We start from the raw sequence: 13,658 nt of genomic DNA on the forward strand, positions 1-13,658 counted from the left end.
TTCATCAGGCACTACAAGATTGATTCTTACGCTTCAGCGGACGCTGCCTTCGGCAGAAGGGTACTCCAATCCGTTATCTCACATGATAGCAATCTAATCCCACCCTAGGGACCATCTATTGGGTATGTCCCATGTGACTGCTGGACCCGCTCCTTCAGTACGGAGAATAGGCGTTGATTGCTTACCTGAACGCCTCTTCTCGTACGGTGAGCGGGTACAGCAGTCACTTCCCGCCCTTGTATGTGTCTTCTTTACCTTCCTATAACCTTTCTTCCTCTAACAATGAGAGTTGAACACTACAGAGCTTCACAGCTGAGCCTAGTCTATGGATTCGCGAATTCTGGGGAAGGGGCGGATCCGGCAAGCTTTTTTAACACTAGGCTCAGTTCCACCGGATTGGACATGAGCAACCCATGTGACTGCTGTACCCGCTCACCGTACGAGAAGAGGCGTTCAGGTAAGCAATCAACGCCTATTTTCAGCACTTGGAATTTGCCTCTTTCCAGCTGATCATAAATTTTGCAACTGAGACAACTAGATTTTCTGATCCCTTGTTAGTACTTCTTATGTTGTGCAGTGAGAAAAAAATGAAGAGCAAGATATCCACAAGGGAGAGGAAGTGGACAATTTGGGGCATTCTTAGTATATAAAAAAAGATCCTGCAATTGGCAATTCAGTTGTTTATCACAGGAGAGCTGGTTTCTATTTCTATTTATTTTTATTTTGGTTCTTCGTTTTAAACTGCTCAGAGTCTTATGAAGAGTGTATAGCCTATAAAATAAACTAATAGATTTTTTTTCTGAATATTAGTAGTGATAATAATGTTTTTCAGTTCAGTACAGTTCAAGAATTTTGAACGAATATGGGTTTTTGCGCCTGGTGGCAGTTTCCTTCACTTTTCTGAAAGTAAATCCATCCTAGCATAGCAATAGCAACTACACTTAAATTTATATACTGCTTCACAGGGTTTTACAGCCCCTTTTAAGTGGTTCACAGAGTCAGCCAATTGCCCCTAACAATTTGGGTCCTCATTTTATCTACTTTGGAAGGATGGAAGGCTGAATAAAGTCTGGTGAGATTTGAACTGCCAAATTGCAGTTAGCTGGCAGTCAGCAGAAGTAGTTTGCAGTACTCCACTCTAACCACTGCACCACCACGGCTCATGTTCAAAAATTGAATTAATAAGGAATCAGGAAGATAACAAACCAACATAACCATGGGGGCAAGATGGTATCTGTATTGTCAAATCCTTTATCCTGGCTGAGGCTGGAAAAAATGGCCTGAAGAGATTAGCTAATTATTAAGGCATCACCTGTTTGCAGAGTGTATGTTCTTGTAATAGTAGCTATGAACTCTAGAATTTTTTCCTAGATTAGAAAAGTTAGTGTTTTTATTGCACCATTATCCCTTATATTAAGCATTGGACAGCCTGAATGATCCCCTCTGGTATTTTCTTTTTCAGCTTGCTCTGCACACCCTGTGCAGGTCTTTGTCCAAAAACATGTGATGTGGAGGACGGAAAGATAATTGATTCGGTTACTGCTGCACAGGCGCTCCGAGGCTGCACCGTTGTGAATGGAAGTTTAATTATCAACATTCGTGGAGGAAGTGAGTGTCTATATCCGGTTTTACTTTGTGCCAATCAAGATAAAGTGTAAAAGGTATTTTCCCCCCCTGCCAACTGACTATGCCTTGTCCACATGGATGGTAGGGAGTGAAATTTGCACTTTAAAAAAAAAAAGTTTTAGTTTTGGGAGAGGAATGATGGAGTATCTTAAGTTAGGCTTGGAGGATATTCTTAAAATTTAGTTTATCAGAAAGTCACAATTTCCCCAGTTTATTTTGAATAATGCAAATTTAAAAGCTTTGGGGTGCAAAAGTTTAGCCTAAGGGCCAAATGTAGTCTGCTGACATCTCTTTATGAGGGTAAGTTAAGGAGGAAGCCGGCAGATTTAAATCTTGCCTCTGTTTCACCTCTTAACGTTTCCAATACATACCTTCCTCCCCAAAAATCTGTTGCAGATCTTATTCCTTCCCAAATGCCGTTCTCAAAGGTTTGATTGGCGCTTGAACCAATGGAAGTTCTTTACTCCTGTCCTGAGTAGTCCAACCCAGGCCTCATAAGATAAGCAAGCACACTAGTAAAGGGCAAAGGAGCAATGCCTGGGAAAGACCATAGGTGCCTTTGGACATTGTCTCTATTTTGGGCCATGGAAGCTATTTGTTGATAATGATGACGATTGTTTTTTGTGGTTGTAGTAATGACTTTGGGTGTTCCCTCACATAGGTCAGGACCCAGTATGAATAACAATCTACTCTTTGTTTATAATTTTGTGGCTTAAGTGGCTGATGTTTCATCCTTCTTTAGCTAACATTGCTGCTGAGTTGGAAGCCAACCTTGGTTTGATTGAAGAAATCACAGGCTATTTGAAAATCCGTCGCTCCTATGCCCTAGTCTCCCTCTCTTTTTTCCGCAAGCTGCGCCTAATCAGAGGACAGACTCTGGAAAATGGGTGAGTTCAGTTCTTCAAGGATATCTTGAACCCATGGAAATACTATTGAAAGCAGTGTTAGCTTTCCCCACTGTTACAATATTATAAAGCAGTGGTTCTCAGCCTGGGGGTTGGGACTCCTTTGCACACCAATGGACCAGACCCCATTTCTCTTGCAAAGTAAGATTATTGATAAAGCACCTAAAATCGTTTCACATTACAAAATTGATTCCTATAAGCAGTGGTTCTCAGCCTGGGGGTCGGGACCCCTTTGGGGTGGTCAAATGACCATTTGGGTCACAGGGGGTCACCTAAGACCGTGGGGAAAGACAAATTTCCCATGGTGCTATGAACTAAAGCTTCTATTTAAATATGTCAAAGAGGTAAATAAGGTTCAGGAGGGAAGGGTTTTTAATAGGAAAGTGAACACAAGAACAAGGGGACACAATCTGACGTTAGTTGGGGGAAAGATCAAAAGCAACATGAGAAAATAAGATTTTACTGAAAGAGTAGTAGATCCTTGGAACAAACTTCCAGCAGACGTGGTTGGTAAATCCACAGTAACTGAATTTAAACATGCCTGGGATAAACACATATCCATCCTAAGATAAAAATACAGAAAATAGCATAAGGGCACTTTTTCTGCCGTCAATCTTCTATGTTTCTATGTTTCTATTCTGGCACCTTGGAACATATTTTTACAATCCGACCAATCAGGCGTTTTACAGTGGGGTTGTCCCTCTGACCTTCCTGCCAATCAGCTTAAAGCTCTGTTGGGAGAATTGGCGCTAGATTTATGGTTGGGGGTCATCACAACATGAGGAACTGTATTAACTGTATTAGAAAGGCTGAGAACCACTCTATAAAGCATCACAAGCAAGTCAGCCTGCTATTAAAGACACAGGGAGTAGGAAAAGTGATAGTAGGTTTTGATCTCCTGTTCTCTAGACCAGTGTTTCCCAACCTTGGCCACTTGAAGATATTTGGACTTCAACTCCCAGAATTCCCCAGTCAGCATTTGCTGGCTGGGGAATTCTGGGAGTTGAAGTCCAGATATCTTCAAGTGGCCAAGGTTGGGAAACACTGCTCTAGACCAGTGATTTTCAACCTTTTTTGAGCCACGGCACATTTTTTACATTTACAAAATCCTGGGGCACACCACCAACCAAAATGACACAAAATGACACTCTAAGACAATATATATTATACATATAGTTATAGTCCCTCTCTCTCTCTCTCTCTCTCTCTCTCTCTTTCTTTCTTTCTTTCTCTTTCTCTCTTTCTCTTTCTCTCTCTCTCTTGCTTTCTCTCCTCTCTCTCTTGCTTTTTCTCTTTCTCTTTCTCTCTCTCTTTTCCCCTCTCTCTCTTTCTCTCTCGTGCACCACGCTGGCAACATTAGCATTGGGCAGTAGCTGCAGGGCGGTGACAGGGCAATCGGCTGCGAGCAGGAGCTCCAGGGTGCAGGCACCAACGGCGGCAGCTGGATGAGACACCAACGGTGGCATCTGGCGCTGCACTGGGCATGGGCACGAGGCTGGCACCTCCGTCCCGGCCCAGCCAGCAGGCCAGTGCCAGCCCCGCGTCCATGCCCAGTGCAGCACTGGCGTGTACACCCCGGTGCCGCTGCTGCCACACCCTGCCCCTCCCACTACTGGCGCCCTCCTGCCGGGCCCCAAAGCTTACCGCGGCACACTGGTTGAAAAACACTGCTCTAGACCCTATTCTCAAGAGAGGTTTTGAGGAGGATTTAGATATACGAGCTGATTACAAAAGAGACAGCTTGGGAATCTCTTTCTTTTTTTATTTGGCATGGTTTTCTTCATGTCCTTTTCTTTCTTATCTAGAAATTATTCATTTTATGCCCTGGACAACCAGAATCTTCGCCAGCTTTGGGACTGGAGCAAACACAATCTCACTATTGCCCAAGGGAAGCTGTTCTTCTATTACAACCCCAAATTGTGCCTGTCAGAAATCCATAAGATGGAAGAGGTCTCAGGAACAAAAGGGCGCCAGGAGAAGAATGATATTGCTCTCAGGACCAATGGTGACCAGGCCTCTTGTAAGGATGAGTTGCTGCTATCCAAGGAAATGAATAATTCTTAAATGAGATGATATGTCTTTTTCTTAATTATGGATCAGTGGATGATGAACATGATCTTACTGGTTAGATGCACATAGATACTGTTTTGGGGTATCTGTTTACATGTTTTTATTTTTTTATTTTTTTATTCATTCATTCATTCATTCATTCATTTATTGGATTTGTATGCCGCCCCTCTCCGTAGCCCTCGGGGCGGCTAACAACAGTAATAAAAACAGCATATAACAATCCAATATTAAAGCAGTTAAAAACCCTTATTATAAAACCAAACATACATACAGACATACCATGCATAAAATTGTAAAGGCCTAGGGGGGAAAAGTATCTCATTTCCCCCATGCCTGGCGGCAGAGGTGGGTTTTAAGAAGCTTACGAAAGGCGAGGAGGGTGGGGGCAATTCTAATCTCTGGGGGGAGTTGGTTCCAGAGGGCCGGGGCCGCCACAGAGAAGGCTCTTCCCCTGGGTCCCGCCAAGCGACATTGTTTAGTTGACGGGACCCGGAGAAGACCCACTCTGTGGGACCTAACTGGTCGCTGGGATTCGTGCAGCAGAAGGCGGTCCCTGAGATAATCTGGTCCGGTGCCATGAAGGGCTTTATAGGTCATAACCAACACTTTGAATTATGACCGGAAACTGATCAGCAACCAAAGCAGACTGTGGAGTGTTGGTGTGACATGGGCATATTTGGGAAAGCCCATGATTGCTCTCGCAGCTGCATTCTGCACGATTTGAAGTTTCCGAACACTTTTCAAAGGTAGCCCCAGGTAGAGAGCATTACAGTAGTCGGGCCTCGAGGTGATGAGGGCATCAGTGACTGTGAGCAGTGACTCCCGATCCAGATAGGGCCGCAACTGGTGCACCAGGCGAACCTGGGCAAACGCCCCCCTCGCCACAGCTGAAAGCTGTTTCTCTAATGTGAGCTGTGGATCGAGGAGGATGCCCAAGTTGCGGACCCTCTCTGAGGGGGTCAATGATTCTCCCCCCCCCCCCCCATGGTTATGGATGGACAGATGGAATTGTCCTTGGGAGGCAAAACCCACAGCCACTCCATCTTATCCGGGTTGAGCTTGAGTCTGTTGACACCCATCCAGGCCCCAACAGCCTCCAGACACCGGCACATCACTTCCACTGCATGTACATCTTAAGTAATCTTTATTGATTATTACTTCACAATCTCTAGTTTTTGTTGTTAATTAGAAAATTTTGGATTAGGCAAAGGCACAAAGGCATATTTCTCTCAGTGACTTTAGGAATCATGCTATAACTCTCACTTTGACTTTGGGGTCAGTAATTGCCCACTAGTGTGGTTAAAGCTTTATTTTAATCTCAAAGCAACAGGGAGAGGAAGTGGGCATTGGTCCAGAACCATACATTTGTTGTGTTTTGGCTTTGTTTCTTTCTGGGAATTTTTCTGCATTCAAAGATGTAGCTTCCAAATTGGTAACATCCTGTTTATGTGTATGCTATATATTTTCCAACTGAGTTTGCAAAGCAAATTCATCCCTCGTTTATGAATTTCTGCCAGGCTGGCAGAGCACAGGACAATATGTCCCCACAGCCTCCCTTAGCAATAGCACATATGTATGTGAGAGACTCTCTACCTTCCCTCTATAGATCAGTGGGGCTTGATTCCTATGACCACAGCTGCCTGCTTTGTATTAATTCATGAGGGTGGGGTAATGAAGATCATACTTCCCCCTCTTTTTCTCTCTCTCTCTCTACCCCTATTTTCAGATTAAAAAACCCACACTCCCTTATTTCTGATACTCCAAAGTGTTCTTTATGTTCCTCTGATTCAAGCCAGTTTGGTCTAGTGGTTAAGATACCAGACTAGAAACCAGGAGACTGTGAGTTCTATTCCTGCCTAAGGCATAAAAGCTGGTGGATGACTTTGGGTCAGTTACTCTCTCTCTCTCTCAGCCCAACTCACATCACGGGGTGGTTGTTGTAGGCAAAATAAAAAAGATGATGATGATGATGATGATTATCATTATTATTAATTAGACTTGTATGCCGCCCCTCTCCGGGGACCCGGGGAGGGGCGGCATACAAGTCTAATTAATAATAATAATAATAATAATAATAATAATAATAATCTTTTTTATTTTGCGTACAACAACCACCCTGTGATGTGAGTTGGGCTGAGAGAGAGAGAGGGGCGGCTCACAACATACAATGCAAAACAATACATATACAATAGGTATGTTTGCCGTTATTTAAAAAAAAAATAAAAAGGAAGGATATAAATAAGGAAACAATTTTCCATGATGGCTTTTTCATTAACACCTACTTTGATCTCTGACTACAAGCCCTGGTTTCCCATGATATTTCATTTGATAGTAAACACCCCCCCCCCCCCAAAATAGGCAAGTACAAATTGCTGGGTACAATTTGTGTGTGTGTGTGTGTGTGTGTATTTATATTTATATATTTATATGTTTTTTCCTACCCACAAATGCTTGGTAATACAAGTGTGATATCTTTCTCTGCAGGTGAGAATGAAGTGCTGAAGTTTATTAGTATAAAAACATCCAGTGACAAAATTGTACTGAAATGGGAAGCATACTGGCCAATGGACTTTCGTGACCTTTTGGGCTTCATGGTGTTCTATAGGGAAGCGTGAGTAAACAATCCTTGTTAAAGTTAGGTTCCCAGATATTGAGCCTATATTGTGCCATGCAGAAGAGTAAGCTGAGAAAGTTTAATGATCAGCGATCTAGAAAGATCCAGAGTTGCCTCCAGCTTTATTTCTTTCATTGAATATTGTTGTAGACTGAATATAGACAGAAGTACTAATCTTCATAGTTGGACAAGAACCAAGCAACCTCTAGTTAAGAGGCTTTGTAAATATTATAGTTACAGAAAGTTTAATTTTGTTGCTTAATGAAAAGAAGGACCAGGGGAGACATAATAGCACTGTTCCAGTATCTCAGGGGCTGCCACAAAGAAGAGGGAGTCAACCTATTCTCCAAAGCACCCGAGGATAGAACAAGATGCAATGGATGGAAACTAATTATAGGAGAGAAGTACAGTACAGTAACTTAGAACTAAGGAAAAGTTTCTTGACAGAACAAAACCACTGGAACAGCTTGCCTTCAGAAGTTGTGTCTGCTCTAACACTGGAAGTTTTTAAGATGTTGGATATTTATTGATTTGATTTGATTTGATTTGATTTGATTTGATTTGATTTGATTTGTATGCCGCCCCTCTCTGCAGACTCGGGGTGGCTAACGACAGTAAAAAGACAACGTAAACAAATCTAATACAGTATTAAGAAATTCTAAAAACCCCAATTTAAGAGATCAGTCATACATACAGTCATACCATACATAAATTTTATAAGCCTAGGGGAAGGGAATATTTCAATTCCCCCATGCCTGACGACAGAGGTGGGTTTTTAAGATTTATCTGAAGTAGTGTAGGGTTTCCTGCCTAAACAGGGGTTGAAGTAGAAGATCTCCAAGATCCCTTCCAACTCTGTTATTATTATTCACGCAGTCCTAGGTGCTTGGGAAGCACCTGACTGGTGATGAAATACGAAATCCAGCATAGTGATGTTGTTGTTGTTGTTCTTGTTGCTATTATTATTATTATTATTATTATTATTATTATTATTATTACTATTATTATTATAATAAATATAGTGAACACGTTTGATCCTATATTAAAATAAATTGATTAACTGTGAGGAAAAACAAAATTAGCTTAGTTTAGTTACTCTAAATACATTCAAACTATTGACGAGGGCCATTTTTAAATTTCTTAAGCTTATACTTAGCTTTAAAAATGCTTCACATTAAAAGAAATAAACAACAGCAGCTCTGCCAAAACATCAGTTATGTTCAGTAGGCAAAAGAACATTATGGCCTCTGCTTGTATTCCAGGGGTGGGTTCTGATTTTCTTCACTGACTGTATGCAGTCGCCTATCGCACTGGTAGCAATCCACCACTGATTGGCATGAAGGCCAGCGTGATGGACTTGTGGGTGGGGAACAAGAGAATGAACTTTAAACTGGGTGGAGAAACCCTGGTAGCCTTAGATTTGGGTTTCTCATAGATGTGCCAGTGTGGCTCTGCTAATAAATTAGAACTTTGAGGAATGGTATGCCTCGGACTCTGATTTAATTTCAGATGCTATTTGGAACTTTGACACATTATACCACGCCAAAATTGGCATTTCTTTGTTTGCTTGGGTTGTTTGGCCATTTTAGGCTGACATGATTCTCTACACACCAAGCACTCACTACCATTGGCCAGCCTGGTTAGAGAGAAGAGTTCTTCCTGCTCTCTGTAATTCTGAACTTGTATCCATTGCTCCCTATTTAAAACAAATAGCACATTTCTTCCTACACGTATGTATTGCTTTTCTGAAATAGCAGCTAGTGTTCTTTCCCTTCCTTTTTGGGCTAGTCCTTTCCGGAACGTGACGGAATTTGATGGCCAGGATGTTTGTGGCTCCAACAGCTGGACAGTGGTGGATATTGAACCTCCTTCCCGATCTGATGCCAAATCCAAATATCCTGGGTATCTGATGCGGAACCTGAAAGCCTGGACTCAGTATGCCATTTTTGTGAAGACACTGGTCACCTATACAGATGAGCAAAAAATCTATGGGGCAAAGAGCGACATCATATACATTCGAACTAATGCTTCTGGTGAGCAGTACTACTGACTTGCAATGTTTAGGACCTGCCAGTCAAAACATGTCTTGGGGAAGGATTGTTGTCATTGATTCCCTGACTTAATAATTATATACTACATAATTATTTTAATGTATTGCTGTAGAATTTGTTGGAAAAGACTTTTAGGTCGTCTAATTTTTTTCATAGCAGAAATCCAGGAAGCAATTTCCCCCTAGCTGTCCCCAGCTCTCATTTGAATTTTTTTTTAAATCACCAGGAAGTTCCTTAAAGTATTCATCTGAATCTCCTTTCCTTTTCAATTCAATTTTATTGGTCCTTGCCCCACTCTTAGCTTTAGCAAAATAAGTCCACTCTGTATGTTGCACCCTTTTAGATATTTATAAATATCTATCATTGTAATAATTTATAATTGACCATTGTGATATCTCCCCTAAGTTATCTCTTGCAAGTCGAACATATCCAAATCCTTTAACTGCTCCTTATAGAGCTTAGTTTCTGTTCTGTCGGGCTCTCTGGTAGAATCCTCCCAAAAATTCACAGGTACAAATTTCAGACACACACACGTTTGAAAATTCAAAACAATGTTCTTTATAATGAAAATTCACTTAAACTAAGCTCTCTTTTGGTATAGCAAAGAGCACTCGTCTCCAAACAAACTGGTAATTTATACAAGTCCCTTATCAGTTCTGTGATACTTAGCTTGCAGCTGTGAGGCAATTCACAGTCCTTCTTTCACAAAGTGAAACACACTTTGCTCTGGTTTAGTTTCAAAGCGGGGAAAAATCAGCACACAAAAAGTCAAAGTCAGTAAAGCAGTCATGAAACACAATGATCAGATAATCCTCCACAATGGCCAAACCCACAGGCTGCTATTTATAGCAGCCTCACTAATTACCACAGCCCCACCCAACCACAGGTGGCCTCATTTTCTTTGATAATAATCTCTCAGTTGTTGTTGCCTATGCATCGCTCTCCGCATGCGTGGCTGTATCATTAACTCTTGTTCTGAATCCAAGGAGGAGCTAGATAATTGATCTCCTTCTGAGCTGTCTGCCACACTCTCCTCCTACCTGTCACTCATGTCTTCTTGGTCAGAGGAGCCTTCATCAGCAGATTCCACCGGGGGCAAAACAGGCCTGTAGCATGTGGATGTCTCCCCCACATCCACAGTCTTTGGGGCAGGAGCTGGGCCAGAGCTAACCACAACAGTTTCCAGACCCCTTATCATCTTGGTTAGTTCTCTGAATCTGTCTTGATTCTCTATTTACCATGTATTCATTATTCAGAAGTGGCCAGAGCAATCAAAGTAGTCCAGAATAAAATACAGACAATAAAACAGCGAAAAAGGAAGCAAAAATACCAAAACGCTCCTCATCAGCAATCAGCCTTCAGATGAATAGAGATTAGCATCAAGATTAACATTAAACCAACAATCAAGTAGTGGGCAATACCTGAATACCCCCAACTACCAACTTAGGCACACAACAATAACAGTAAACAACAGTCCAATCAAGGAACCATGAAGACCACTCACTAACACTGACAGGGCTAGCCACTAGTATATAAAACGAGAGCAAACCCCTTCCCTACCAGCATTGATGTTGTTACCTGGCTTGTAATGAAACATGTGCAAGAAAACAACCAAGCCCAGAAGGCATCAAGGTCCTCACAGCCACATTCTCATGTACAAATATTCTCTTCTATTGAGAACTCGTTGTGTGACTTGATAAGGTTTTTGTTCACCTTGTTCCTATTTTTTATGATTATATATTTTTGTCTCTCTCCAGTGCCAAGTGTCCCCCAGGATCCAATTTCTGTTTCCAACTCTTCATCACAGATCATCCTGAAGTGGAAGTCACCTTCTCATCCCAATGGGAATATCACACATTACATGGTATCCTGGGAAAAACAAAGTGAAGACAGTGAACTCTATGAACTAGATTATTGCCAGAAGGGTAAGGCAGCCTAGCCATATCCCTCTGTTTCTAGGTTTAAACTTCTGATATTTTCAGAGCAAGTAGGTTGGTGTGTTTATTTAGTCCTCTATTTAGCCCATAATTCTCTACTCCACACGGGGCTGCCTTTAAAAAGCATCTATTAGTTTTAATTGATAGAGATTATAGCAGCCCAGATGTTTACCTGCAGTTATTACTTGGACCACATGACACCTGTATTGCATCCCTGCATTAGTTCCTGGTGAAACTTCAGATGCAATTTGAAGTTCTGGTGTTAACCTATAAAGATCTTTTATGGCTTGGCAGTATGTGCAAGACTGTATCTTCTTACAGAACTCTGTCCAACCTGCCAGGAGTATCAGCAGATTGGTCTCCATTTTTGTTAAGTCAGGAAGGTGATATATATGTATATGTCACGTGTTTTTTTGCTGAATTTGAAAATTAAGGGAGACTAGGATAGATCTATTTCAGCCTTATTTTGGCCTCATCAGCTAGCCATACCCACTGGGACTTGAACTTGCAACCTTTGCCTTGTAAGGCAGAGAATTATCTTCTAGACTACAGTATCCAATCCCTTCAGCTCTGCACCAGGGAAGGGTTACATATTTTTGTGTCGAATCACCCTGGTGTATTGAAGGAACATCACAGCTCTTTATTTGCCTCTTGCCCCAATATAAATATATATATATATATATATATATATATATATATATATATATATATATATATATATATATATATATATATAATTAGATTCGTATGCCGCCCCTCTCTGAAGATGTTCAGAAAAATGGTCACTTTTTGGGGGCACCAGTCCTTTGGGTTGGCCTCTTGCTGAGATTAGATTTCGCTTGGCCACCTTTCAGAAGATGTTGACAACTGAGCTATACCAAAAGGCATTTGGATTGCAACACCTCTTTGTTGATATTGTGATTTCAGGGTCTTGTCATGCTTGTATTTTTGGTAAATTATATTGATAAGTACCCAAGAGTTTGATGAATTGCAATTAGATAAAAATCTGATACGCTAATTATGTCTACATTAATTTAATATAGTAAACCATATCAACCACTTTACAGCTTAGCACATGTGAATACCCAACAATTCTTTTCCAAAGTGTCAAAAAAAATTATATTTAAACGTATCATACCTTTTCTTTATGTTTCCACAAAGCCATTTATCTTAATCCTGGGGTTTCCCATTTATAGCTATTTCTATAAACACAACCAACAATCAATAGCTACTTTGGCTGTGGAGCACTGTGGATTTAACCTTAATTAAGCTTCCTTGATTAAGGAGGAAGGAGGTGATTTGAGCAACCCTATACTAACCCAACAGCAATTAGCTAAAATGTCTGAACATAACTGGTGTCATCTATGCATGCTGGGCCAATGTTCCCATAATCTCCTAACCAATGTGGTCAATAAGATATATAATAGGCTGCCTAACTCTTCAATTGGGATTAAGAAAAATGTCAGGGAGCATGCAGAAACAAATAACATCTATCTGCAAATCCTTAAAACAAGCATATATTTTCCTGGGATTATACCACAACTTTTTTTGAGGGCACTTACATGATCTGGGGAGAAGGAGTGACTGCTTTAGCAGGATGTAGTCAGGTACTATATTCAACCTTCAGATGTATTCAGTTAAAGAAAACCTTGTTTGAATTGCAGTTCTTTCCAATAGGAATTGGCATTACATATTCAAAAACAACGATGACCTTGAGGCTGTAATTCCCTTACTGACCATTAATCTTTTAGGATCGTGAGACATAAAAGCTTTATTATCCATCTGTCCTGCAGGCTTGAAGTTACCTTCTTGGACATGGTCTCCCCCACTAGTAGAAGACCACTTCAAGCCCAACGGGACTGACGGTGAAAAAAGAAATGACAACTGTTGCAAGTGCCCTAAAACAGACTCTCAGATCCAGAAGGAGTTTGAGGAATCGGCCTTCAGGAAGACTTTTGAGAATTACCTCCACAACGAAGTCTTTGTTCAGAGGTAAGTCCCTGAGGGTGGCTGTCTTCTGGCACTAGCAAGGACAGACTTCTTTTCTTTGCTATCAAGCAAGAGATGGAAGTATACGGTATTAGAGCAGGGGTCCCCAAACAATGTTCCCTCTAATTTTTTTTTCGGTGTGGGCGGAAAAGTATAGTGTCTGAGCAACAGTCCCTTTGGGACTGGGCGGCATAGAAGTATAAATAAATAGATAGGTAGATAGATAGATAGATAGATAGATAGATAGATAGATAGATAGATAGATAGATAGATAGATAGATAAGAGAAAAATTCCCTTCTTTTTTATTAAAAGAAATTAATAATAAAACAAAACCAAAATCTATTACTATTATTACTATCTTCTCTTTTTCCATCCCTGTCTCCTCCCCCCTTGTGTGTGTGTGAGTGTGTGAACTCTTGAACCATTTCCAATAACAGGTGAGCTATTGGAAATGGTTCAAGAGTT

The 13,658-nt window shown here is 41.1% G+C and overlaps 1 protein-coding gene across 1 annotated transcript in view; it reads left to right on the top strand.

Annotated features, from left to right (window-relative positions):
• The window catches only part of INSR (insulin receptor), a 113,542-nt gene that overhangs the window by 65,553 nt on the left and 34,331 nt on the right, over positions 1-13,658 (top strand). The window contains exons 4-10 of the mRNA XM_070747988.1: positions 1,463-1,608; positions 2,369-2,513; positions 4,337-4,551; positions 7,086-7,212; positions 9,004-9,248; positions 11,024-11,191; positions 12,997-13,195. Of these exons, the coding sequence (XP_070604089.1) occupies positions 1,463-1,608; positions 2,369-2,513; positions 4,337-4,551; positions 7,086-7,212; positions 9,004-9,248; positions 11,024-11,191; positions 12,997-13,195 (1,245 nt within the window). The remainder of the gene's footprint in view (positions 1-1,462; positions 1,609-2,368; positions 2,514-4,336; positions 4,552-7,085; positions 7,213-9,003; positions 9,249-11,023; positions 11,192-12,996; positions 13,196-13,658) is intronic.

This window comes from Erythrolamprus reginae, chromosome 1 (assembly GCF_031021105.1).
Source record: "Erythrolamprus reginae isolate rEryReg1 chromosome 1, rEryReg1.hap1, whole genome shotgun sequence".
NCBI lineage: Eukaryota > Metazoa > Chordata > Lepidosauria > Squamata > Dipsadidae > Erythrolamprus > Erythrolamprus reginae.